At 41.9% G+C, this 27,758-nt stretch overlaps 1 protein-coding gene across 3 annotated transcripts in view; it reads left to right on the forward strand.

Moving 5' to 3' along the window:
- The window catches only part of armc2 (armadillo repeat containing 2), a 120,543-nt gene that overhangs the window by 73,125 nt on the left and 19,660 nt on the right, over window positions 1-27,758 (forward strand). For all 3 annotated transcript variants that reach the window (XM_067985000.1, XM_067984999.1, XM_067985001.1), the window contains 4 exons: window positions 690-789; window positions 11,278-11,608; window positions 16,903-17,025; window positions 25,112-25,225. In XM_067985000.1, the coding sequence (XP_067841101.1) occupies window positions 690-789; window positions 11,278-11,608; window positions 16,903-17,025; window positions 25,112-25,225 (668 nt within the window). The remainder of the gene's footprint in view (window positions 1-689; window positions 790-11,277; window positions 11,609-16,902; window positions 17,026-25,111; window positions 25,226-27,758) is intronic.

A 27,758-nucleotide genomic window follows, 5' to 3' on the forward strand; every position in this document is an offset into this window, starting at 1 on the left:
ATCCAGCAGCCTTGAATAAAATTTTATAAGATTTAAACAGAATGGATCATTGGAGGGAGAATCTTTACCAAGATCATTGAAGTTACAGTGGGAGGTGTCAAATTTTGTCTGATAATGCTTCTGTGAATCACCTTAGGACATTTTGCTACGTTAAAGGTGCTATATAGATGCAAGTTATTGTTGTTGTAGGAAAAAAAGTGATCACTTTTCTTTTAGGAGAGCTACTAACTGTACCGTCAGAAAAGAAGAGAGCTGGAAAGGAGGACTCACAGAACTACGAGTCAGCTTTGACGAGGGACCAGAAATAGTGACTGTTGGAGGAGTAGCAATTCATTCTTGCGTTTGATAATATTGTGTTTAACAGTGAATTTAATAGTGAACTTACGTAACTTATGAGTGCAGCATAGGGAACAAAAGTTTATGCTGCATTCCCAGGATTGCTGGTACATGCATTAGGCTATAGGAAATCTGTGACCAGTTGGTACACCAGGCAGTTTTTACAAGTCTTTCTGTGCACCTACCAGAATCAAATTTGTGAGACTTTGTCCTTGTTACAGTTGTCTTTATGTACAGTAAATCTTCACAAAAAAAATAGATCTGGTGCAGGACAGAGGAACGCAGTATATCAACTGCATGTAAAAGCACTCTATGTTAACACTCTAATAACTTTATTTTTCTTCTATTTATAGCAAGCTTTCAGCCTACAATGACTGTTGCCTTGCATTGTCAGAATGCTCCAGCTGTTACCAATTATTTTTGGCTATCCTTCATAGACACCAAAGGAAGCAGGTTAGTTTTACTATGACTGAAAGTCCTGGATTCTGTCATCTCAAGTGCCTGAAAAACAGGTTTTGGCTGTTATGTGTATAATGACAGAATGGTTTTCCTTTTATAACTGCCAAGCCAATGTTACTTTTTTCCATTTAAACATTAAAATGATCTGCTTAATGTTGCTACCCCATTTTGCCGTGCTCTTCTGTTTTAACATGGCTGATCAAAGAATCAAATGACATTTAAATCACAAATACATGCAGTTTTATATATTTTGCAGTCTTGAGGTATTTGTAAATATTTAACTTTCTGCTTGTCACTATCTGTTAACCAGGAATTCCCACCTCCTCATGATTGGTGAGCATGCTGCAAATGATGCAGTTTCATTGTCTGACCGCCCAGTAGATTAATATGAGTCTCAATGGTTGCCAATGCAAATAACTCAATAGCAATTTCAGTTTAAATTACTGTGTTAAAGTATGAGGTTTATGTTTTGGGAAGAGAAATAAAATGGTTACGTACTATTCACATTTGTACTTTAATTTCCAAGCACATTTGGCATTGCAGCTTTAAAATGAAAAAACACAAGATTAATAATGTTCATCTTGTGGTCATGAATATTTTGTATAAAGTTTTTCCAGATTAAAACTGAGCTATGTTTTAAAAAGAAGTGATATCCCTGGTCAGGTGAGTAATAAAAAAAATTAGCTTAGTCATCATTCACTTTTAGACTGACTGTAAGGAAATTGAGTTTTGAATATTGAAATTTCTGCCAACACTGTCTAGGCTCACATAATGGTCACTTAGGCAAGGGGAGCTGTGGTCTGTGGAATCATTGTCACCACACAGGGCATTCAGGAGAGGGGCGAATAATAGTCAGAAATGCTCGCACATCTTCATATCTGTTACACAACAGAAATTACCTTGTCTTGCTTTTTTGCTTTTACTAATGCACAAAAAATATGTACTCCTGTTCTTTGGATGTCGATTTTTTTTCTTATTACACTCCTGTGAAGTCCCTCGAGACGTTTTCCTGCATTAAAGATGCTGTATAAATGCATGTTGTTGTTGATGTTGAAGATCAATGCCCATTTCCCACACAGCAGTCACAAAGCCTTCATTCTAAAGCAACCTTGTGCGCCACCCTTATTTGAAGCAAAGCCAGACTGTGAGGGTAGCTCCTCGGGGACGAAGACTACCTCCTTCAGACATTTGTAAACAATTTTACAACACCAAGTTATAGTCCAACGATTTTATTTTTAATCCCACAAGCTTTCGGGGGCTTTCCCCTTCCTCAGGTGGTGTGGAAAAGACAATTTCGAATCCTTTGCATTTTAAGATCACAGTCCTTCAGACATGATTAATGATCCTCCTTGTACCATGAGTATCCATGGGTACAAACTGATTGCAGATACAAGGCCCATGCAGCGACAACAATCATCATATCTTGAAGCAGCATTTCAGATGCCTTGACGGATCAACTTTTGGTATATTTTCCCATGGTTCTTCCTTTTAGTGCTAGTATATTCTAACTCCTAACGTGAGTTCTAAGTAATTTCCCATTGAAAGGAGTAAGTGTGCTAACTAGCTGCAGGATTTCAATGGCTGCTGCTTGGGATTCAGGCGGCCGTTTTCCTCCTTGTGCTAGGTCACGAGATGGCCCTGCAATTGCCTCTGCCACATTTATGGCTGCCTGGCTGTCTGGTCAGTGTGAGGTGAAATATAGATAAGTGTGGGGTGGTGCATTTTGGTAGGAGGAAGAAGGGGGCCACATACTCCCTGGAAAAAGGAGTCTAAACAGGGCAGAGGAGCAAAGGGATGGAGGGGTATACATTCACAAATCATTAAAAGTAGAAATGCAAGTTCACAAGGCCATTAAAAATGTAAAGCACTGAGGTTCATTTCCAGAGCAATAGAATTGAAAAACAGGGAAGTTAAGTTAAACTCGTATAGAATCTTGGTTAGGCCACACTTGGAGTAGTGTGTACAGTTCTGGTCTCCATATTACAAAAAGGATATAGAGGCATTGGAGAAGGTGCAAGAAAGATTTACAAGGATGATACCAGAACTGAGAGGTTATAACTATCAGGAAAGACTGAACAGGCTGGGGCTGTTTTCTCTAGAAAAGAGAAGGCTGAGGGGTGACCGAATAGAGGTTTTTAAAATTATGAATGGGTTTGATAGGGTAGACGTAGAGAAGAGGGGCATGATTTTAGCTTGGAAAAATGGGTGAATTGGGGGCAGGGGGGGTGGGCAGTAACAATTGCAAAAATCTATATCCCATCTCCAACCTGCCCATTCCCTGTTCCATGGGGGCGGGATGAGGGACGAGTGACCAACTCGCTCTCAGGAGGCGGGTCGGGCATTTAAAGCTTTTAAGGAGGCTGCAGCCTCCATTTTCAGAGCTTCTTTGATTTTAGCCCATGGGGACCGGGATTCCCAGGCCTTCTACTTCACGCCAGAGAGGAGGCAAGAAGGCCCGAAAATGCGGGTAAGTGCCTTTATAGCACAGCATGTGGTCCCAGAGGAGCAGGAGTGCTTGCCCCCAGGCCCAACAAGCCTACCTGCAGTATCTGAACCCCCCCCCCACCGGATCTCTGACCGCCCCCCCCCCAGGATATCTGACTGACCCCCCCCCCCCCCCAACCAGGATCTCTGACCGACCCGCCCCCAGGATCTCTGACCGCCCCCAGGATCTCTGACCGACACCCCCCCCCCCACCCCCCAGGATCTCTGACCGAACCCCCCCCCCCCTCAGGATGTCTGGGAAACCCATACTTCCGGGTTTCCTGTCGGGAGTTCCAAACCCTTCCCGGCTCTGGGCTAAAATCATGCTGTATGTTTCCACTTGTGAGGAGTCCAAAACTAGGGTTCATAAATATAGCATAGTCACTAATAAATCCAGTAAAGAATTCAGGAGAAACTTCTTTACCCAGAGAGTAGCTGGTTTGTGGAACTTGCTATCACATGGAGTAGTTGAGGCAAATATCATAGTTGCCTTTAAGGCAAAGCTAGATAAGTACATGAGGGAGAAAGGAATAGAAGGTTATACGGATAGGGTTAGTTGAAGAGGGATGGGAGGAGGCTCTTGAGCATAAACGCTGGCACAGACAAGTTGGGCCTCCTTTCTCCCTCGTGCTTATCTAGCTTTGCCTTAAAGTTGGGCCAAATGGCCTGTTTCTGTGCTCTAAAATTCTACGTAATTCTATGGTCCTTAACACTTTCTGGCACATCTTCTTCACTTGCACAAGAGTACTGGATGGTACGGATGTGGTGCCCTTTTGAGAGACAGTTACCTCATCCATGATTGGCTGTTGGCTGGTGAGCGTTGTTTTTTTCTATTGAGTTTTTTTTTAAGCCTTAATTTATTTTTGTTAAGGTAGTAAACAATCTAATAAATCAAGGCTTGGCGGGGCAGCTCACGCACATCGAATGCATGGCTTGTGCCATGTGGGAACTCCAGGACGCTTCCCGTATCCTGGACAACCACAGGTGCAGGAAGTATCATCAGCTGGAGGAGTAAGAGAGTGCAGGCAGAGAGGGACTGGGTGACTGCCAGACAGACAAGGAGGACCAGGCAGGTAATGCAGGAGTCCCCTGAGTGCATCTTACTCTGTAACCAGTATTCAGTTCTGAATACTGGTGAGGGAGAGGGTTCCTCTGCGGAATGCAGCCAGAGTCAAGTCCATAGCACCATGGGTGGCTCAGCTGTACGGGGGGAGGAGAAAGGTCAGGAGAGCAATAGTGATAGGGGATTCTATAGTTGGGGAGCGAACAGGCGTTTCTATGGCCGCAGACCTGATTCCAGAATGGCATGTTGCCTTCCTGGTGCCAGGGTCAAGGATGCCGCTGAGCGGCTGCAGAACATTCTGGGGGGGGAGGGTGAACAGCCAGAGGTCGTGGTCCATATTGGTACCAACGACATAAGTAGAAAGAGGGATGAGTTTCTGCAGGTAGATTTTAAGGAGTTAGGAAAGAGATTAATAAACAGGACCTCAAAGGTAGTAATCTCCGGATTACTCCCGGTGCCACGTGCTAGTGAGCATGCAAATAGGAGGATAGAGCAGATGAATGCATGGCAGCAGGGAGGGCATTAGATTCCTAGGGCATTGGGACTAGTTCTGGGGAAGGTGGGACCTGTACAGGCTGGACGGGTTGCGCCTCGATGGAACTGGGACCAATATCGTCGCGGGGAGGTTCGCTAGGGCTATGGTTTAAACTAATTTGGCAGGGGGATGGGCACCGGGATGTAGCAATGGAAAAGAGAAACAAGGGGCACAAAGGATTGGGGGAGAAAGATAGCACTAAAACAAGTAATAGCACCGTATTAGGTGGGATCAGACTAAGAGGAAGAACAAGAAAGTCTAAGACTGGTTTGCAGTGCATGTGTGTAAACGCACTAAGTGTGGTAAACATGGTTGGTGAGCTGCAGGCACAAATAGCCACATGGAAATACGATGTCGTGGCGATAATAGAGACCTGGCTCAAAAAAGGGCAGGATTGGGTACTAAACATTCTGGGATACAAAGCGTTCAGGGAAGATAGGGAAGGAAAGAAAGGAGCGGGGAGGGTGGCAGTATTTATTAAGGAGAATATTGCAGTACTGGCGAGAGAGGATGCCATGAAGGGGTCAAGGACAGAATCTATTTGGTTAGGGTTAAGAAATATAAGAGGTGCCATTACACTACTGGATGTATTCTATAGGCCACCAACTAGTAGGCAGGATATAGAGGAGTGAATTTGCATGGAAATTACAGAGAGGTGCAAAAGCTATAGAGTAGTGATAACTGGGGACTTTAACCATCCTAATATAGATTGGGATAACAATAATAATATGAGGGGCACAGAGGGGGAGGAATTTTTGAAATGTGTTCAGGATAACCTTTTTAACCAGTACGTTTCCGGCCCAACGAGGAAGGAGGCATTGCTGGACTTGGTTCTAGGGAATGAGGTGGGCCAATTGGAGCAAGTGTATGTGGGAGAGCATTTAGGGAGCAGCGATCATAGTATCATAAGGTTTAGAATTACTATGGAAAAGGACATGGACCACTCTAAAGTAAAAATACTCAATTGGAGGAGGACCAATTTTAATGGGATGAGAACAGACCTGGCTGGGTAAATTAGAATCAAAGATTGGCAGGCAAAACTATAATTGAACAGTGGGCGGCCTTTAAGGAGGAGATGGTTCGGGTACAGTCTAGGCACATTCCCATGAGGCAAAAAGGTAGGGCAACTAAAGCCAGAGCTCCCTGGATGACAGAAGAGATAGTGAGTAAGATGAAAGGGAAAAAAGGGACGTATGACAGATGTCAGGTTGATAATACAAGTGAGAACCAGGCAGAATATAGAAAGTTCAGAGGGGAAGTGAAAAAGGAAATAAGAGGGGCAAAGAGAGAGTATGAGAATAGACTGGAAGCCAACATAAAAGGGAATCCAAAAGTCTTCTACAGGCATATAAATAGTAAACAGGTTATAAGAGGAGGGGTGGGGCCGATTAGGGACTGCAATTGGTACTGGCTAAATTGCTAAATTTAAATCTGAGATAGATAGCTTTTTGGCAACCAAAGGTATTAAGGGATATGGGCCAAAGGCAGGTATATGGAGTTAGATCACAGATCAGCCATGATCTTATCAAATGCCAGAGCAGGCATGAGGGGCTGAATGGCCCACTCCTGTTCCTATGTTCCTATAAAGGAGATCTACTCATGGAGGAAGAGGGGATAGTTGAGGTACTAAATGAGTACTTTGCATCTGTCTTTACCAAGGAAGAAGATGCTGCCACAGTCTCAGTAAAGGAAGATATAGTTGAGATACTGGATGGGCTAAAAATTGATAAAGAGGTACTTGAAAGGCTGGCTGTACTTAAAGTAGATAAGTCACCCGGTCTGGATGGGATGCATCCTAGGTTGCTGAGGGAAGTAAGGGTGGAAATTGCGGCTGTACTGGCCATAATCTTCCAAACGTCCGTAGATACGGGGGTGGTGCCAGAGGACTAGAGAATTGCAAATGTTACACCCCTGTTGAAAAAAGGGTGTAAGGATAAACCCAGCAACTAAAGGCCATTTATTTTAACCTCAGTGTTGGGGAAACTTTTAGAAACGATAATTCGGGACAGAATTAAAAGTCACTTGGACAAGGGTGGATTGATTAGGGAAAGCCAGCACCGATTTGTTAAAGGCAAATCGTGTTTAACTAACTTGATAGAGTTTTTTGATGAGGTAACAGGGGGGGTCGATGAGAGCAATGCAGTTGATCTGGTGTATATGGACTTTAAAAAGGCATTTGATAAAGTGCTGCACGGTAAGCTTATCATCAAGATTGTGGCCCATGGAATAAAGGGGGCAGTAGCAACATGGATGCAGAATTGGCTAAGGGACAGGGAACAGAGAGTAGTGATGAACGGTTGTTTTTCGGACTGGAGGGAGGTGAATAGTGGTGTTCCCCAGGGATCAGTGCTGGGACCACTGCTTTTTTTGATATATATTAATGACTTGGACTTGGGTGTACAGGGTACAATTTCAAAATTTGCAGATGACAAAACTTGGAAGGGTAGTAAACAGTGAGGAGGATAGTGATAGACTTCAAGAGGATTTAGACAGGCTGGTGAATTGGGTGGACACGTGGCAGATGAAATTTAACCCAGAAAAATGCAAAATGATACATTTTGGTCAGAAGAACGAGGAGAGGCAATATAAACTAGAGGGCACAGCTCTAAAAGGGGTACAGGAACACAGAACTTGGGGTATATGTGCACAAATCGTTGAAGGTGGCAGGTTGAAAAAGTGGTTAAAAAAGCATATGGGATCCTGGGCTTTATAAATAGAGGCATTGAGTACAAAAGTATGGAAGTCACGATGAACCTTTATAAAACACTGGTTCGGCCATAACTGGAGTATTGTGTCCAGTTCTGGGCACCACACTTCAGGAAAGATGTGAAGGCCTTAGAGAGGGTGCAGAAGAGATTTACTGGAATGATTCCAGGGATGAGGGACTTTAGTTACGTGGATAGACTGGAGAAGCTGGAGTTGTTCTCCTTGGAACAGAGATGGTTGCGATGAGATTTGATAGAGGTATTTAAAATCATGAAGGGTGTAGACAGAGTAGATAGAGAGAAACTTTTCCCATTGGCGGAAGGGTCAAGGACCAGAGGACATAGATTTAAGGTGATTGGTAAAAGAACCAAAGGTGACATGAGGAAAAACTTTTTTTTACACAGCGAGTGGTTAGGATCGGGAATGCATTGCCCGAGGGAATGGTGGAGGCAGATTCAATCGTGGCCTTGAAAAGGGAACTGGATAAGTACTTGAAAGGAAAAAATTTGCAGGTCCACGGGGAAAGGGCGGGGGAGTGGGACTAGCTGGATTGCTCTTGCACAGAGCCGGCGTGGACTCGATGGGCCGAATGGCCTCCTCCGTGCTGTAACCTTTCTATGATTCTATTCTATGACTTTTCTAGCAATGCCCTTGCTGGTGGGCACTGCCTGAGCATGTTAAATGATCTGTGCGATAGAGGACTCCGGCCAGCAATGAGTTCAGTGCCTCTTGATCTGATCCCTCAGCATATTGAATTCGGATAGCTTGTTGTAGATTGGGGCAATTTGTTTGAACATTCATGAGCGGTACTCTAACTGGCCCTAGGATCTCTGCCACTGTGAGTTCTGCTGCAGATGACCTTAGAGCTGTCACCAGTTCCATGATGAACTGTGGTGCTGGGAAACCTTTCTGCAACACTACACTAGCCAGATCTTGAGGGAGTTTTGGGCGGACTCAAGTGACTCCCATGGACAATTCTGTTCAGAGAGTAATCATCTTTTATAAGCAGGCCTTGTGGGGTACAAATCCCTAGGCTCCACTGTCACCTCCACTTGCTCCTGTTCACTTGTGTTCAGTGCTTCAGCCAATAACACTCCTCGTACTCACTATTCAAGTGATGTACCTGGGCTGGTGTTTGCAACAAATGGAGTGAGTGATGCAGGCTGCCGCAATGTGCTGACTTCTTGAGAATATCTGGGAGCTGTGACTGCTTATCACGGCATTCCGAGAGAAATGGAAGAAGAATAAATGTTAGAATGCTGTCTTTAAGAAGCCCTTTCAAACTGTTTTGCTCGTGTCTATGCCTGTTTTACTGTGACTGAGTTAATGAGGAGCAAAGGACATAAGAGAAGCATTGTATTCGACCTCAATCCTAGGGAGGCCTTCAGCTTTATCTCTTACCAGTCCCCCTATGTACTCCTAGCCGATTATGTCAAGCATGGGCTTCTTAAGGGATGTCAGTAGTATAAGATTAGCAAGCCATCCCCCAGTATGGATTTGCTTTCTCCTGTTGTGAGCCAATTTGGCCTACAAACAGAAAGGATGAGTTGAGATGTTGTAAGTTGAAGAGGATATACATTGACATCCAAATGACCGTTCAGCATCTCGCTCTCGTCAGTGACTGTGCATCATGCAGCTGCATAGTGCTGTAAGGCTGTTTGTTGTGAGGACCTTTTAACCTATCCTTGTTATAGGACACTTTTGAACCATCTTACCTTGACAGTTCTTCAAGTGCGACACCCTCTTGTATCCAGCTCCTGCGGGTACTATACACCAAATTAACTCTTTCAGCAACCTCTTCCCATGCATTGCGCATTGGATGTGAAGGACGTTGGTACAGTTTTCCTCTGGGCAGGGTGTGCTGGACCTCGTGAAACAGGACCTGCAAAAATACATGACTGAAGCAGCCTGTTCTTTTGCTGTGACGATCCATTTTTTTGGGCTAGACTGCCAAACTCTTCAGTGAGTCTGTCTTGCAAGATATTACTTCTGGCTCAGCTCCACTTTAAGATGCTGCTACAAACCTTTTAAACACTTGTAGCACTTCCAAATTCTGACCACGTGTATGCAAGCTCCCAGGTCCCACCCACATTGCGGGTGGGGGTTTTCCATTAATACTTAAATTGATGCCAAACTGGAAGTTCAGGTGGAAACGGACATGTGAATAGTCACAAAAGTCCTGTTATACTCCTTTTCTGCCCTCTTAATGCCGTCATTGGCATTTTTATCCTATGAAATTCAGTTTTGGAGATCAAGAACAATATTGACTCAGTTGGACCCATCCCTCACATTTCTGTATAAAATGAAATAGTAGAGGGCACTGTTAAATTGTTAGAACCAGTACTTTCCTGTAATTTTAAATCCTAATAGTTCCCATATTATATATCAACACCTGTGGGAAGAAAAGTAGTTTACATGACATGCCTTTTTTTTTACATTTGTTTTCTAATTTTTTAATTAATACTTTGTGTAATACCAAATGCAGTTACATCAGTAGGAAAGATAAAATTATGATAAACATCAACTGTTGTTGTGTGGTATAGAAGTTAGTTTTTCAACATGGGATAAAACATTTAAGCATTATTTTTAAAAAGCTATGATTACTGTTTATAGCATTAGATTATAATTAGTTCACTTTTGAACAAGAAAAAAACAACTTGCACACGGTGTGATTTTATAAGCAATCTTGATCACATGGAAGAGCCAAGTACAATGTCTGTATTTCACCTTGAGATAGCATTAACCTAGCTAGCTTTTAATCAAGTTTCAGCTTGCCTCCAAATCAGAAGGTTATGGGTTCAATACAAGACTTGAATATATAACCTAGGCTAGGAAGTGCTACAATGCTGGAGTTGTTTTTTGGGTGAGATGTTAAACTGAGGTCGTCTACCTGTTCAGGTGCATATATAAAATCTCATTTGAAGAGGAGCAGGTGATTCTCGCACTGTGCCTTGGCCAACCTTCCTCCCTTAACCAACACCGACAAAAACACATTAACTGGTCATTCATCTCATTTGCTGTTTGTGTCATCTTGTGCACAAATTGGCTGCCACATTTGTATAAATAACAATTACTGCAATGCAAAAGTAATTGATTGGCTGTAAAGCACTTTGGGACATCCTGAGGACATTATATAAATGAAGATTCTTTCCTTCTCTCTCCCCTTGCCTTTCTGCCTCCTTGTCTCTCTCCTAGTCATGCGTGCAGTGCACTCGCTCACTCTGTGTCTCTCGCTCCTTGTGAATCTCTTCATTCTATCTTTCTCCTTTCTGCTTTCTCTCTCTCCCTCTTTTTTTTCTCTCTTTCTTCCCTTATTTGTCTGTCTATCTCTCTCCATCTCTATCTCTCTTATTTCTCTCTCTCTGTCTATCCATCTCAGTTGGTTATTAACTGTGCTCTCAAGAGTCTGTGAGCAATTGTGTTTATAAATCCAAAAGATATAACTTAGCTTCTTAATAAAATTAATGGAAAATGAAGGCCTCTTATATTTCAGCATATTGCTGATAGTCAAAATATTCTGCCTCTGCCATTTTTATCCATGCATATTTATAATCTTAAAATGGAAGTAGACTTATAATCTACATTTTCCACCCATAGATTATGACTGTGTGTAAAATTGAGCTCATAATATTTTATAGTAAATTTTACCGGTCAGAGTCCACGTCTACATAATGCTTTTTTTTTTCCCCTCTAGGATTTAGTAGTTCGTGTTGTTTTTATTTTGGGAAACATGACTGCAAAGAACAATAAAGCAAGAGAGGAGTTTTATAAGCAAGAGCACAGTGTGGATACTTTACTGACTCTATTTCAAACATATCATGAACTAGATGTTGAAGTAAAAATCACCCCACCGAAGACACAGAGCAAGAATGAAATGGGTGAAACCAAGAACCAGAGACATTCTGAGATGGAAGATGTCCTAATAAAGCTGATAAGAGTGATTGCTAATTTATCCATAAACACTGAGGCAGGCTCTGCACTGTGTGGAAACCAAAACTGTGTGGAATTGCTTATTAAAGTGCTAGGTTAGTTTGCATTGTTCCAGTATCTGGGTTAAAGTTCATAGTCAACACTTTAATGGACACACTTATATGTATAGTAGTGTTTTAAGTTTGACTACATTAGTGCATGAATCCAGCTTAAAACTCTACAATAATGACTTTGATGTTCATAAGATTTATTTCAGAGTTCCCTACTGTTGATGAAAGTGAGACTTTTATTGTTGTAGAACATGTGATATATGATTACAAAGAACAATTTGATAAAGTCTCACATAAGAGACTGTTAGCTAAGATAGAAGCCCATGGAATCGAGGGAAAAGTACGGGCTTGGTTAGGAAGTTGGCTGAGCAAAAGGCGTAAGTGGGGATAATGGGTAGGTACTCACATTGGCAGGATGTGACTAGTGGAGTCCCGCAGGGATCTGTCTTGGGGCCTCAATTATTCACAATATTTATTAACAACTTAGATGAAGGCATAGAAAGTCTCATATCTAAGTTTGCTGATGACACAAAGATTGGTTATAGTCCAGCAATTTTATTTTAAATTCACAAGCTTTCGGAGGCTTCCTTCTTCCTCAGGTGAACGATGTCGAAATGAAATCCTCGAAATGAAATCGCATTTATAATTCACAGAACAATGCTTGGTGATTACAGACAGTTTTTTCAACTGCCCATTGCCAAGGCAATCAGTGTGCAGACAGACAGGTGTTACCTGCAAGGTCGCAGAATATACAAATCACCAAAAAAAACAACAAACTGCCATTTAGAAAGTACCCTGTTCTATCCTTCTTTGATATGTTCTCCGCAGCCTTCAACATGTCATCAATGACGACGAACACCTCGCTATGGCCATCCCCACACCTCCACTACTCGCCTTTAAACAGCCACCCAACCTCAAACAGACCATCGTTCGCAGCAAATTACCTAGCTTTCAAGAGAACAGCGTCCACGACACCACACAACCCTGCCACGGTAACCTCTGCAAATCATGCCAGATCATCGACACAGATACCACCATCACACGAGAGGACACCACCCACCAGGTGCATGGTTCATACTCCTGTGACTCGGCCAACGTTGTCTACCTCATACGTTGCAGGAAAGGATGCCCCAGAGCATGGTACATTGGCGAGACCATGCAGACGCTGCTACAACGGATGAACGGACACCGTGCAACAATAGCCAAACAGGAGGGTTCCCTCCCAGTCGGGGAACACTTCAGCAGTCATGGACATTCATCCACCGACCTTCGGGTAAGCGTACTCCAAGGCGGCCTTCGAGACACACGACAACGCAAAATCGTCGAGCAGAAATTGATAGCCAAGTTCCGTACCCATGAGGACGGCCTCAACCGGGATCTTGGGTTCATGTCACGCTACACATTACCCCACCAGCGAACAAATGTTATCTGTTTTTAATATAACGGGTCAGTTGCTGTCTTTTCTATGTTTCTACCTCTCTATCTCTGTTTTTTTTTGTTTGTTGTTTTTTTTGGTGATTTGTATATTCTGAGACCTTGCAGGTAGCACCTGTCTGTCTGCACACTGATTGCCTTGGCAACGGGCAGTTGAAAAAACTGTCTGTAATCACCAAGCATTGTTCTGTGAATTATAAATGCGATTTCATTTCGAGGATTTCATTTCGACATCGTTCACCTGAGGAAGGAGGAAGCCTCCGAAAGCTTGTGAATTTAAAATAAAATTGCTGGACTATAACTTGGTGTTGTAAAATTGTTTACAATTGTCAACCCCAGTCCATCACCGGCATCTCCACAACAAAGATTGGTGGCATTGTAAGCAATGTAGATGAAAACATAAAATTACAAAGCGATATTGATAGATTAGGTGAATGGGCAAAACTGTGGCAAATGGAATTCAATATAGGCAAATGTGAGGTCATCCACTTTGCATCAAAGAAGGATAGAACAGGGTACTTTCTAAATGGTAAAAAGTTAAAAACAGTGGATGTCCAAAGGGACTTAAGATACATAGATCATTGAAGTGTCATGAACAGATGCAGAAAATAATCAAAAAGGCTAATGGAATGCTGGCCTTTATATCTAGAGGACTAGAGTACAAGAGGGCAGAAGTTATGCTGCAGCTATACAAAACCCTGGTTAGACCGCACCTGGAGTACTGTGAGCAGTTCTGGGCACTGCACCTTCGGAAGGACATATTGGCCTTGGAGGGAGTGCAGCGTAGGTTTACTAGAATGATACCCGGACTTCAAGGGTTAAGTTGCGAGGAGAGATTACACAAATTGGGGTTGTATTCTCTGGAGTTTCGAAGGTTAAGGGGTGATCTGATCGAAGTTCATAAGATATTAAGGGGAACAGATAGGGTGGATAGAGAGAAACTATTTCCACTGGTTGGGGATTCTAGGAGTAGGGGGCACAGTCTAAAAATTAGAGCCAGACCTTTCAGGACTGACATTAGAAAACATTTCTATACACAAAGGGTGGTAGAAGTTTGGAACTCTCTTCCGCAAACTGAAATTGATGCTAGCTCAATTGCTAAATTTAAACCTGAGATAGATAGCTTTTTGGCAACCAAAGGTATTAAGGGATATGGGCCAAAGGCAGGTCTCTGGAGTTAGATCACAGATCAGCCATGATCTTATCAAATAGCGGAGCAGGCTCGAGAGGCTGAATGGCCTACTCCTGTTCCTATGTTCCTAACAATTGACATATGATTAAAATTTGAACTTGCCTAAATCATCTTTCATTACTCAGAGAGTAAACAATGACTGGTAATGTATTTCATGGTTGCGACAACCTAAAATTTGAAATATGCTTTCATGAGTAGTTTACACATCACCTGAATCCTTGTGGCAGCCTTAAATACACTCCCATTGTTAATTTTTATAACCTAATTGTGTAGATTTTGCTGCAATATCGGAGCTTGCCCTTGGAGTTTTATTGACGGATTTTGTATCGTTCATTATGACCCCCAACCAACACCATTATGGCTGCTGTTTCTGCTCAGCTGTACATTATATGACCATAAGAGGGATTGTTTTATAATAACATTGCCCTCATTATATTGCTGAACTGCTTCATAAAGCAGTTTTCTAGTATAGCCTGAGGCTGCAGATACTATGGCGTCTGCCCTTTTATATTGAAGGTGAGATTGTCAGGTGGCTGGGGAAGGTCTCTATATGGGCCTGCAAGAGAGAAACTGTTGCTGGCCTGTAAAGGAGGTCTGAGCATTTAGCCCACATGTAGCCAGAACAAATGGTGGCCTCTCTCTCTGGTGACCGCATTTATATTTGCAACTGGGGGAAAGAGGCTTTGTTGTGAAAACCACCAGCAGATACAGTGTGGATACTTTTTACTGTTTCTATTTCAAACATATCATCTGACCATATTCTTGGCTGGGGCTGTGGCATAGAAGGAACCAAAAGTGATGAGAAAGATAATCTAAAAATAGAGGAAAAGGTTAAATGTTTGTCAAAAGTTTTTAAATTTGAAGAATAGTTGAAGAAACTTAACCAGAGAAATGGTATAAATGCCATGTTGGATATTGTTAAAAAAAGTAGAAATCTGAAACCTGGAGCTACAATTTGTGAGCATTGATTATTGAATAACTAGTGAGTTGTGTGAAAGCAGACTGAAATTCTCCAATTGCCATTTAGAATATCATCCTGGATAAAACTAAATTTAAAGGTTGTAATTCACCTCCAGGGCTCCTGTGGCATTGCTCACGGCAATCAGATGATACATTGTTTTACAAGCAACATGTAATATTCTTCTGCTAGGGTGAAGTTGTGTGTCTTTAAGGATTATTTTCTGTTAAGTAAACATGAGGTGAGAAACATAGAAAATAGGAGCAGGAGTAGGCTATTCGGCCCTTCGAGCTTGCTCCGCCATTCAATATGATCATGGCTGATCCTCTATCTCAATACCATATTCCCGCTCTCTCCCCATACCCCTTGGTGCCTTTTGTGTCTAGAAATCTATCTAGCTCCTTCTTAAATATATTCAGTGACTTGGCCTCCACAGCCTTTTGTGGTAGAGAATTCCACAGGCTCACCACCCTCTGAGTGAAGAAATTTCTCCTCATCTCAGTCCTAAATGTCCTACCCCGTATCCTGAGACTGTGACCCCTCGTTCTGGACCCCCCAGCCAGGGGAAACAAGCTCCCTGCATCCAGTCTGTCTAGCCCTGTCAGAATTTTATATGTTTCAATGAGGTCAGAGTTTAATCACTATACAGGCTGCAGCTCACAATCCTGGCTCTCTTTCTCTTTTTGTCAGCATGGCTGTGTGGTAGCCTCTTAATCAGAAAATTGTGGGTTGAAGCCCCACTCCAGAAATAAGCTGACTGGGGGAAATGCATTGAACTGTGTTCAGTCCTCAGCAGGCATCACCAAAACAGACTAACTGGTCATTGATTTCATTTGCTATTTGTGGCACCTTGCTGTGCATAATTTAGCTGCCACATTTGCCTACAAGACAACAGTGACTATGCCTCAAAAGTAATTAATTGGCTGTGAAGTGACTTTGAGATGTTCTGAGGATGTAAAAGCACTGTATAAAGGCAAGTTCTTTCCAAGTGTGTTTAGTAAGGGCACTTTAGTACAGACATGCTGACTCATGTCAAATCGCTGACTTTGTTTATAAATGCATTTGGATAGATTATTCAGAGGTTACAGACAATTCCATTTGTGTATCAAATTACTGTCTTTTGTTTCTTTGTTTTGTTATACGTTTTTTGATGTGTGACATATTTTGAGTGTAACACTTGGAAGTGTGGCAGGAAATGCGTGTTACATAGAATGTACAGCGCAGAAACAGGCCATTTGGCCCAACAGGTCCATGCCGGTGTTTATGCTCCAAACGAGCCTCCTCCCACCCTTCTTCATCTAACCCCATCAACATATCCTTCTAGTCCTTTCTCCCTCATGTGTTTATCTAGCTTCCCCTTAATTGCATCTATGCTAGTTGCCTCAACTACACCTTGTGGTAGCGAGTCCCACTCTCTGGGTAAAGAAGTTAGACATACAATTTCAATAATATATAAATAGGTCTGGATATTCTCTCATCCTTGGGGCAACAAGAAAGAATAGTCCAGGAATGTCAATGTGACTCCTTATAGGCTGACAAGAGCTACATCTTATGTATAAGACAACTCCCCTCTCCCCTCACTAAATGAGCTAGAGCCTTTTGCAACTGTTATTCTCCACCTAGTAGCCCAACTGAGACCAATTGAAACTTGCACAGCGATGATATCTGAATTTTAAGGCAGTTGAGGTTAAGATTTGAAGCTATTTCCCAATTAGTGTGAAAAATATGTTGACCTATTTCTGTTTTTTGAACTAGAATGCAAAGCAGTTGATGAATGCGAAGAACTGATGACGAATGCTGCAGCAACAATCAACAACCTGTCTTACTATCAAGTGAAGAACTCTGCCATCAGGGCCAGGCAGCTGCACATAGCTGAGTGTATGCTTATTATCATTTCCTCAACTAACTAGAAGCAAAGAAATCAAAATCTCAATTGTTCACACCAACGGTTTAATGCTGTTAATTTAAGCATTTCTTCAAAAGTATACAGCTAGTCATATAACATATTAGGACTTTCCTTTACTATTTTCTTATTTTAATTTATCATGTGGAGGGTGAGTTGATATATGCCAAAGTCTTGTTTTGGATCTTTCTGTGGCTGGCCAAATGTAGGTGTTCAGCATGGAAGGATTTAAGATTTGGACGCAATTCAAGGGTCACTTTCACAGTCATTTTTGATTAAATTGAATGTCGGAATTTAATGTGCATTTGAGTAGATGTGCAGCTAATCTCTATTTAAAGCAACCAGAAATTTCTTTCTAAAAAAAAATCTTGCTTTAGCGATTTTCCCACATGCAATTTTCTGACTTCATACCAGCTTTGAAGGGGAAACACCAGGTTGGTGTCAGATGCTTTTATACAAAGGACAAGGAGAGAAAAGTGGAGGCCAAGAATCCTCTGCCATTCTCAGCATCTCCTAGCAGTCATGTAGAGAAAAAATTAACAGAAAGCCCCTTCTCCTATTGATCATTGTATGGGGAAATTAATGTTAAAAGAAGATTTAAAAAAAAAATCAATATCAAGAGTAATTTTCAGTTATCTGAACTTTGACTTCCCTGCTTTGAGGCTTGATTCAAAACTGGATACATAATTGTAAATTGCTTCAAATTACTTGCTTGATTTACATAGAGTAACATAAGAAACACTGCAGTAAATTAAGGAAAAATCAAAGCAAACCAACCATTTGATAAGGTATTGGATAACCCTATTACTTTGATTACTGTTTATATGACCCCTTCAATTACTGTACCTCAGCTCTTTTTCTTTACTTTTCATGAAATTTGGTGCTGATCAAGATGTTAGCACTGAGAAATGGATCGCCTTTCCATTTTGGGCACCCAGTTTCAGCATCAAGCATGCAAAGATCAGATATGTGATTGGATGCAAGTAAAGTTGTTTCTACTCTATCCCAATAATGGGGTGAAAGAAAGAACTTGCAATAAAACAGCCCCTTTCATGACCGAATGTCCCACCACTTTACAGCTGGTGAAGTACTTTTGAAGTGTAGTCACTGTTGTAGAATCATAGAAAATTTATGGCACAGAAGGAGGCCATTCGGCCCATCATGTCCGCGCCGGCTGAGAAACGAGCCACCTAGCCTAATCCCACTTTCCCGCATTTGGTCCCGGCAGGTCACTGCTCCTCAGGTGCCCATCCAGATATTTTTAAAATGAGTTGAGGGTTTCTGCCTCTACCACCCTCTCAGGCAGTGAGTTCCAGACTCTCACCACCCTCTGAGTGAAAAAATTTCTCCTCACCTCCCCTCTAATCCTTCTACCAATCAACTTAAATCTATGCCCCCTGATTATTGGCCCATCCGCTAAGGGAAATAGGACCTTCCTATCCACTCTATCTAGGTCCCTCATAATTTTGTACACCTCAATCAAACCCCTCAGCCTCCTCTGTTCCAAGGAAAACAACCCCAGCCCATCCAATTTGTCATCATAGCTAAAGTTCTCCAGTCCTGGCAAAATCCTCGTAAATCTCCTCTACACCCTTTCTAATGCAATTATATCCTTCCTTTAATGTGGTGACCAGAACTGTGCGCAGTACTTAAGCTGTGGCCTAACTAGTGTTTTATACAGTTTCAGCATAACATCCCTGCTTTTATATTCTATGCCTCGGCTAATAAAAGAAAGCATTCCATATGTCTTCTTAACCACCTTATCTACCTATCCTGCTACCTTCAGGGATCTGTGGACATGCACTCTAAGGTCCCTCAATTCCTCTACACCTCTCAGTATCCTCCCATTTATTGTGAATTCCCTTGCCTTGTTTGCTCTCCCCAAATGCATTACCTCACAATTCTCCGGATTGAGCTCCATTGGCCACTTTTCTGCCCATCTGACCAGTCCGTTGATATCTTCCTGCAGTCTACAGCTTTCCTCCTCACTATCAACCACACAGCCTATCTGTGTGTCATCCGCAAATTTCTTAATCATGCCCCCTACGTTTAAGTCCAAATCGTTAATGTACACCACAAAAAGCAAAGGACCTAGTACCGAACTCTGCGGCACCCCACTGGAAACAGCCTTCCAGTCCCAAACACACCCGTCGACCATTACCCTTCGTTTCCTGCCACTGAACCAATTTTGGATCCAATTTGCCACATTCCCTTGAATCCCATGGGCCTTTACTTTTTTGACCAATTTACCATGTGGGACCTTTTCAAAACCCTTGCTAAAATCTATTAGACTACATCAATTGCGCTACCCTCATCGATCCTCCTTGTCACCTCCTCGAAAAAGGTTGAGTAGATTGGGACTCTACTCATTGGAGTTCAGAAGAATGAGAGGCGATCTTATTGAAACATATAAGATTGTGAAGGGGCTTGATCGGGTGGATGCGGTAAGGATGTTCCCAAGGATGGGTGAAACTAGAACTAGGGGGCATAATCTTAGAATAAGGGGCTGCTCTTTCAAAACTGAGATGAGGAGAAACTTCTTCACTCAGAGGGTAGTAGGTCTGTGGAATTTGCTGCCCCAGGAAGCTGTGGAAGCTACATCATTAAATAAATTTAAAACAGAAATCCACAGTTTCCTAGAAGTAAAGGGAATTAGGGGTTACGGGGAGCGGGCAGGAAATTGGACATGAATTTAGATTTGAGGTTAGGATCAGATCAGCCATGATCTTATTGAATGGCGGAGCAGGCTCGAGAGGCCGATTGGCCTACTCCTGCTCCTATTTCTTATGTTCTTAAAATGTAGTAATGTAGAGAAATGCGGTAACCAATTTGCACACAGCAAGGTCCCACAAACAGCAATGAGAAAATGACCAGATAATCTGTATTTTAGTGATGCTGGTTGAGGGATAAATATTGACCAGGGCTCCAGGGTGACTGCCTCAGCTCTTCTTCGTATAGTGCCACTGGATCTTTTACGTCCCCTTGAGAGGGCAAACGACTTGGTTTAATGACTCAATCGAAAGACAACACCATTGACAGTGCAGCACTCTCTCAGTACTACACTGGAGTGTCAGCCTAGATTATGTGCTCAAGTCTCTGGAGTGTGTAGGGAAATGAGTACTTCCCAGTGATTTGTGGGCCTGAACAATAGTTCAGACAAAGAAAGACACCTTTACTGTGGTTTCGTTAATCAAAGTGATTATTTAATGATTTAAAAAGTGCACATAAGCATAAAGCAATTCAATCAATACATGGAATACTCTACCCGATTCATGCAAGTAGGCATAAAGCTTCAACCCGCCGACTTCCGAGTTTCCCAGGGACTCACCTGTGCGCGTGGGCGACCCGAAAACAGAAGTTAAAGAGCCAAATCTACCTCATTGAGGTACTTCAGGCACTTTACCTGTGACCGATTTAATACTTAGAAAGTTTTTTAACTTACCTGGGCAGCTTGCCCACCGCTTCTGATTCACGCCGGATCAGGCAAAAAGAAACTAAATAAATTAAATAAAAAACAATGGAAGGAAGTGAAAACACTAAATGAACCTACTTTTGAAACCTGTTCCGATGTCCAATGTCTCCCGCTCCGATGTCCCCCTCTTCACCCCCGCGATCTTCCCCCGATGCCCCCCTCTTCACCCCCCTGATGTCCCCCTTTTCCTCTCCCCCCAATCTTCCCCTCTCTCTTTCCCACCCCCCGGTCTTCCATTCTTCCACCCCCGTGTCTTCCGTTCCAGCGCCGGATGACGTCTCGCTCTCTCTCGGATCCCTCCCCCACCTCACATTGCAACTCCTGACGGCAGCCAGCGTGTCAATCAGGCTATCAGCGTGCGATTGCGTCGGAAACGGTAAGTTTTGTTCATGCAGGTATGCCACGCACACCTTCACTCCCTCCCCCCCCCCCCCCCCCCCCCGCTGCCAACTCGCTACCATTGTAAAATCAAGCCCCAGAAGTGAAGTATCGAGGTTCTTTTTCTTCTCATCATTGTTGGAGGAGATCTGACTGCAATAGTTGTTCAACTGTTGCTCCTTCAAGAGTTGACTGTTGAAGCTTTTACGATGTTCTATCTTTATATGATTCTTAGCTGATCGGGTGTGCCGAAAGCTTCTGTCTTTCGTGCGGTTGTTATTGAAACTGCAGCTTGTTGAAGTTTTTGTACTTTGCTGCTTTTGCAGTTTTAAACTGATGCCCAAATGTCCAGTTTTAAACACTTTGCTGTCTTTACAGTTTTGAATTTATACTGTCCAAATGTAATGTCAAGGGGTGAGTTAACCCCTGCTGTACTGTCCAAGTGAATGTCCAAATCCTTAAAGGAACTAGTTAACCCTTTACTTTGAGCTGTCCAGTAGGTTTTCAATTCACAACATTAAAATGGGGTTTGAGCCCCTTCCTCACAAGTGGGACATGAACCTACAACCTTCTGCCTCAGAGGCACCAACTGAGCCACGGCTGACACTATTCCAAGGTGGAAATTCGTTTTGGCCCATTTTCAGGCAAGCACACGCCAGAAACAGGAGGCCCAAGGCTCAACTGAAATTGGGCCTCGGGTCTCATTTTAATATCAGAGGCAGCTCGTCGAACGTCGGGGATCGAATTTTGGCCTGCTGCCTCGCCGGCAGCGGCCCGCTGGTAAGTCCTAGGACAGAGTGGAGGAAAACGTTGCTGGGGGGTTGTGAGCACGGGCCGGCAGCAACCCGCAGTAATAACATGGAGCCGGGATAAGCACTCCTGCTCCTCTACAGGAGGGGGAAAATGAACGACTATTTCTTCCAGGGCCTCCAGCAGTCCCTTTTGAGGACCGCTGGTTAGGCCACAGTAGAATTGGAAAACTAGTCGACGCCTGTTCAATCTAGTTTTTCACACATTTTGCAGAAGGACCCTCCTTTGCATAATTTAATTTAATCCAAAGCTGCTTTCAGGGTCACCAGATGGCCAAAAACAGCAAGGACCAATATTGTGGTGGCCATGCCGTCGGCGCAGGTGTGACGCAGGACCTCACGCCCAGCAATTGGTATACGTTGTGCCTGTTTTATGCCAAAAAACAAGCAAAATGCATACCAATTTCTACTACAGCCTAAGAAGAGCAACCTCTACTGCACCAATGTGACATTTTCATTTCCCAGATGAACAGTCCTTGCTGAAACTGCTATTATTTTAATTTTTTTCCTTGTATCTCCACTTGGTCATTATAAGGAGATTATATTCGCTTTAAATAGCAGTCAGAGTTAAGCTACAATTTTTAAAAATTAATTATTTTGCTCATCAAACCTAGGGATGTTTGCACTGGATTTGGAACATTTTTCCATTTCGGTCACACTCCGTGTCTGTATGAAGTACTTCAGGGTTAGGTATAGCACACCTATCTGCACAATAGTGCTCCCTCTACCTTTTTTTACATTGAAATGCATCTGCCGCCTATCTACTCATCCTGCTAGCCTATCTAATGCCCCCTTGCAGCCTTTCACAATCCTTGTCACAATTTGCCATAACCCCCAATTTGATGTCATCAACAAATTTTGAATTTGTTCCCTTAATTCCTAAGTCCAGTTCCTTAATGTATATAGTAAGTAAGCATGGGTCCAACACAGAGCCCTGTGGAATACCTCACCATGTCTTTGCAGTCCAAAGAATTTCCTTTTACCTCTAACCTTTGCTTTCTACCCTCCATGTGACCATCTCGCTATCTGTGACTGCATTCCCTTTCATTCCATGTGCCATTTTCTTTGCCATAAGTTCTTATGTGGTATAAACCCAATGGCATCAGTCTGGGCTGGATTCAAATCCTTTGACCCATACATAATGTTTTCATTTGCTAACCTATAGTGCCATCCATTTCCTCCCTCAGCTATTTTTCTGGTGCCTGAAGAGTCTGTACAGAGACCAAGACTGCTGTTAAGGAAGTATTCACAGCTTCTTATTTCTTTTTAGCCTGTGGCACAAAATTCAACATTCACCAGATATCCTGATCTTGGTCCTCAGCCAACAGTGCTTTTTATCTGATCACTTAGGGATATGCAAGAACTGTCTAGAGTGGCTCATATTCTGATTCATTCATCTTTCCTTGCATCTACCTTTCTACTTTCTCCTCCCACTATGTTTCATGTGTAAACTCTTCTTTCACAATTCTGTTGCACAGCGTTTTGGAGTAGACATGTCTTTATTCTATTTGCTAAACAATCCAGTGTTGTAGCATATTGCTGTACCAAAGTGTTACAACACAGAGCGGTAGAGCACACGTTATGTTTATAGTTGTCCACACAACAAGCTCCTGATCTCTACCACACTGACAGTTTTAGAAGAAAGTTTGTATTTTATTACCTATTCCTTTTGCCACAGCTGTGATTTATTTATTCCAGGTTGAGCATTGTGTTACTCATAATTTACTTTGCTTTGGAATTTCAAATCTTTTTTCCCCACCTCAAATTTTAGCAGACAATGTCAGGCTTACCGGTAATGTTAACCATGAATAACCGGGTTTAATTTTCGAACGTAAGAGGCTTGATCAATATAATCATAACGTAATACAATAGAACTCCTCAAATTTGACCACCAATCGGACAGGTCAACAATGGTCAACATAGCAGGATTATAATCAAAATCAGAAGATTGTACTTCATATCATATGTACAAATTTATTAAAATTGCAGTGCTACATATCAATATAAATACAGTTAAGCATAGAATTAAAACCATAAAAGTAAATTACAATCATTCAAATTTTACAGTTTATATAATAATTCTAACAGTTCATATCTTATTGTATCATATGTTATAGAAAATGATCAAGAGTCACTTAATTGCTGTATCGGGTGGTCTTGGCCTTAATGTTCCCCTGTGTCCTGTTCTCTATCCACAAGATAGAAGACAGTCAATTGATTAAAAACAGAAAATGCTGGAAAACACTCAGCAGGTCAGGCAGCATCTGTGGAGAGAGAAACAGAGTTAATGTTTCAGGTAATGACCTTTCATCAGATTAGCCAAGATCAGACCAGTCAATTGATTAGTCCACTTGGTCCCAAGGAGGTGCTGCCTTCCTTGTTTCTTTCCTCCCTCCCACTCCAACTCCAACTCCTTTTGTTTCTTAATGTCTGTTGCTCTAGGAGTTTAAGTATCACCACTCCTGTGCTCCTCAGTGAGCTGTAACTCCCACCTGTTGTCATGTGCAGTATACTTCGGATTCAAAGTCACTTGATTCAAATTGTCTGATAATTTAATCTTATAGCCCTAAATTCCTACTTTCCTATTTATTTATTCATATTGCTTAATTTAAATTTCTGGCTAGTTCAAATTGTTTTGAGCAAAAATAACTGAATTATCATGAGTGGACTGTATCTTAGTGGCTAGCACCATTTGGATGCTGCAGACCTTTATGATCCTTAATCCAAGTCATTAAAAGCTGCATTTCAATCAGAGAAAGCACATCAGGATAAGGATTGCCAGCACACTTCATCAATTGCATTAAAGTTAGAAACCATGCACAAGGGTTTAACCTCATGTGTCATGTACTCTGCTTTGCTTTTCATTTTAGCTTGAGCAGTTGATTTACTCAAGTTTAAAGTTGTTTCCTAATTGTTTCTGCTTTTTGTCAGCACTATATCATTTTTACTCTATCCAGTAAATCCAATTTATTACACTGTTTCATGGATTTAAATCCTTCAGAAAGCATTTTGTTTTGATTCATAATTAAGTGTTTAGAGAAATGAATTCTATGAAACTCCCATAAGTATTTATAATGGAGTAACAGGACTTAATTGATGAATTGTTAGCTTCAAATAGTACAGTTCACAAGTCACAGCATCATGTTTCCAAAACTGTGGGAGTTCGGACATCAATCAAGACAATTGATTCAGGAAGGTCAAAAACAGAGGTTGAGATGAAATTAAGAAATCGACTTCCTGAAATCAAAGCGGACATAATTTCTATCGACATTAATAGCATTGAAGGTTATTTTCAGAAAGTGGTCAACTTGAAGGTGTGGTTGACAAGCCACGTTCTACTGTATAAAAGTCGCAACGTAATTCTTTTTTCGATAACCCAGATCTTCATTTATTGTTCTGTAGTGATGATGAAGCTTTTGTTGTGTAACAATATGGATGCAATCTTGGAGGCTGCCCGGGTCTTTGGGAATCTCTCTCGGTCTAAGGAGATCCGTGACTTCATTGTACAGAGAAATGGTAATGTGAGAATATATTACAATCAGTATGCTTAGACGTTGTGAAAATGATCCTTATAAAAGTTGCATTTTACTTCTGACATAGTTTTGTTTTATTTACTAATAATATACTGTATACTAGCCATGTCATCTGCTTTTAATACATTCAGTATCTTTGATTTATATTAATTAATTGGGAAATCCAATTGTGTTACCATTTCTTGTGTTTCACAAACATTGAGAATGATGTCCTTTACATGTGCTTTTTAGGACCAGCATTTATTTGAAAAATTAAAGTTGAGGTTTAAGTAAATTGAATTGATTTAACAAAATTCACTACTTATTTGCAAAAACTCTTCTACTGTATGTAGTGTTGGGATATTTGTAAAAAATTTTCTTCCTTTTCATTGCTTAATCAGGATATCTTTCTTTTCTCCATCCAGCCAAATACACTTAGGATGTTGGCTTATCATCTTTTTTTTCCAAACCTCAGAATTTTCAACCACAGAAGATGTTGCATTTATGTTGACAAAACATAATCCTTTTGTTCTTCGTGACCCTTTGTTTGTTTAGTGTAAATATAAAAATGTATGTCATCCAGATCTGAAAGCTGAATTTCCAAATGACTCTGAGAATGTGCTTTACTTTGCTATTAACTTGTTCTCATTATCCAGGACGTTCCATTACGAGGAAATAGTATTTCTATTAAACTTGACCAGTCATTTTGGGGGTAATTTTCACTTTCACCATTTGGTCGGTAAACTGTCGGAGTGGATCCCCTGAAATCAATGGAAATGAAAATCAGGCAGTTTCATAATGAGTGGCCGATCCACAAGGCGGCCTGGTTGTGCCCAGGCAGTAAGTTGAAAATCTACCCCTTTTATCTCCTCATCCTATTTATCCCTTTGAACAACAGGCCACTTGGAAAATGATCCTATCTTTAAACATGTGTTTGAACACTAATTTGTTACCTCAATACTCTAACAATAGTGGCACTCTCTTCAAGATCTTGGTTTCTTTGATGTTTGGTGAGCCAGAAGCTTTACCTGCGTCATAGATAATGATTTCTGACCTCAATAAAGTTTTCAATATTGTAAGGACATTTTCCTGCTGCCGGATGGCAGATTGATTCTCATCACTATCTAGAGAAATCCAGAGCTTTAGTGAGACCTCACCAGGAGTACTGTGTACAGTTTTGGTCTCCTTATCTAAGGAAGGATACATTTGCCTTAGAGGCGGTGCAACAAAGGTTCACTAGATTAATTCCTGGGATGAGAGGGTTGAGAAGAATGGGCCTATACTCTCTGGAGTTTAGAAGAAAGAGAGGTGATCACATTGAAACATATAAGATTATGAGGGGGCTTGCTGAGAGTCTAGAACTAGGGGGCATAGTCTCAGGATAAGGGGTCGGCCATTTAAGACTGAGATGAGGAAGAATTTCTTCACTCAGAGGATTGTGAATCTTTGGAATTCTCTACCCCAGAGGTCTGTGAATGCTGAGTCGTTGAATATATTCAAGGCTGAGATAGATATATTTTTGGACTCTAGGGGAATCAAGGGATATGGGGATAGGACGGGAAAGTGGAGTTGAGGTCGAAGATCAGCCATGATCTAATTGAATGGGGTTTGAGCATTTTCGAGGGGCCGATTGGCCTACTCCTACTCCTGCTCCTATTTCTTATGTTCTTAACACTCACAGTTTTGAATGAAAGTAAGCGTTTGATGCACGGAGTGACTGCCAATAATCAGCAGTATTATATTTTTAACTTTTTAGAAAAGCCCATAGATCAACAAAGTATCCAGGGATTATCCTGTAACTCTCCAAGACTGCTTGACCATGTTAGCCTACTCTGATGCATTTACATGACCTTTTGTGGTTTTGTATCCTCAATAACCTTTTCCAGAATTTCTCGTCCTTTGCATCTGTCTCAATTCTACCATTCTTCCATCGTTCTGCACGGCTCCGATTAGGTTAATTCTTTACTCATTGTGTATTATTCTCCTCCTCCTTTACTCCACTCACCCTCTGGCTTTCTGGTGCTGATCTGATCCAGGCCTCTGGCCCTTCGAATGATCTCTTATTCTCTTGCTGAACTGTCATGTTTGTTCTTTGTATCTGATCTTGGCGAAAATGGCTGACCCACATGTGGTGCACCTTAAAATTCTGTATGCTGCTTCCCTGAGATTCCAGAAAGTTCTGCTGCCCCTTATCAGAAGTCCTGTCCTCTCTCTTTGCTGCTTTGCTTGGTGGCTGTGGGCCCAATTCCACTTTCCAAACCTCTTTGTTCCTCTGCTGGAGGAGGCAGAAGACCTGAAAGTACTACCCATGTATTCCTGGATTGATTATTTAATTAGCCTTTGTGGGCACCAGGCGGGATACTTATCTCCTGAGGTGCCTTGATATTATCCCTTGATCCTGAAAGTTCTGCCCATACAGTTCCTAAGCTGATTTCCAGTAGATGGATCCTCATGGCTACCGGTGAGGAACCATGATCTTCAGGTAAGTTCACATTACATTACATCTAATGTACAGCACAGAAACAGGCCATTCGGCC

This window comes from Heptranchias perlo, chromosome 5, assembly GCF_035084215.1.
Source record: "Heptranchias perlo isolate sHepPer1 chromosome 5, sHepPer1.hap1, whole genome shotgun sequence".
Classification (NCBI taxonomy): Eukaryota; Metazoa; Chordata; class Chondrichthyes; order Hexanchiformes; family Hexanchidae; genus Heptranchias; species Heptranchias perlo.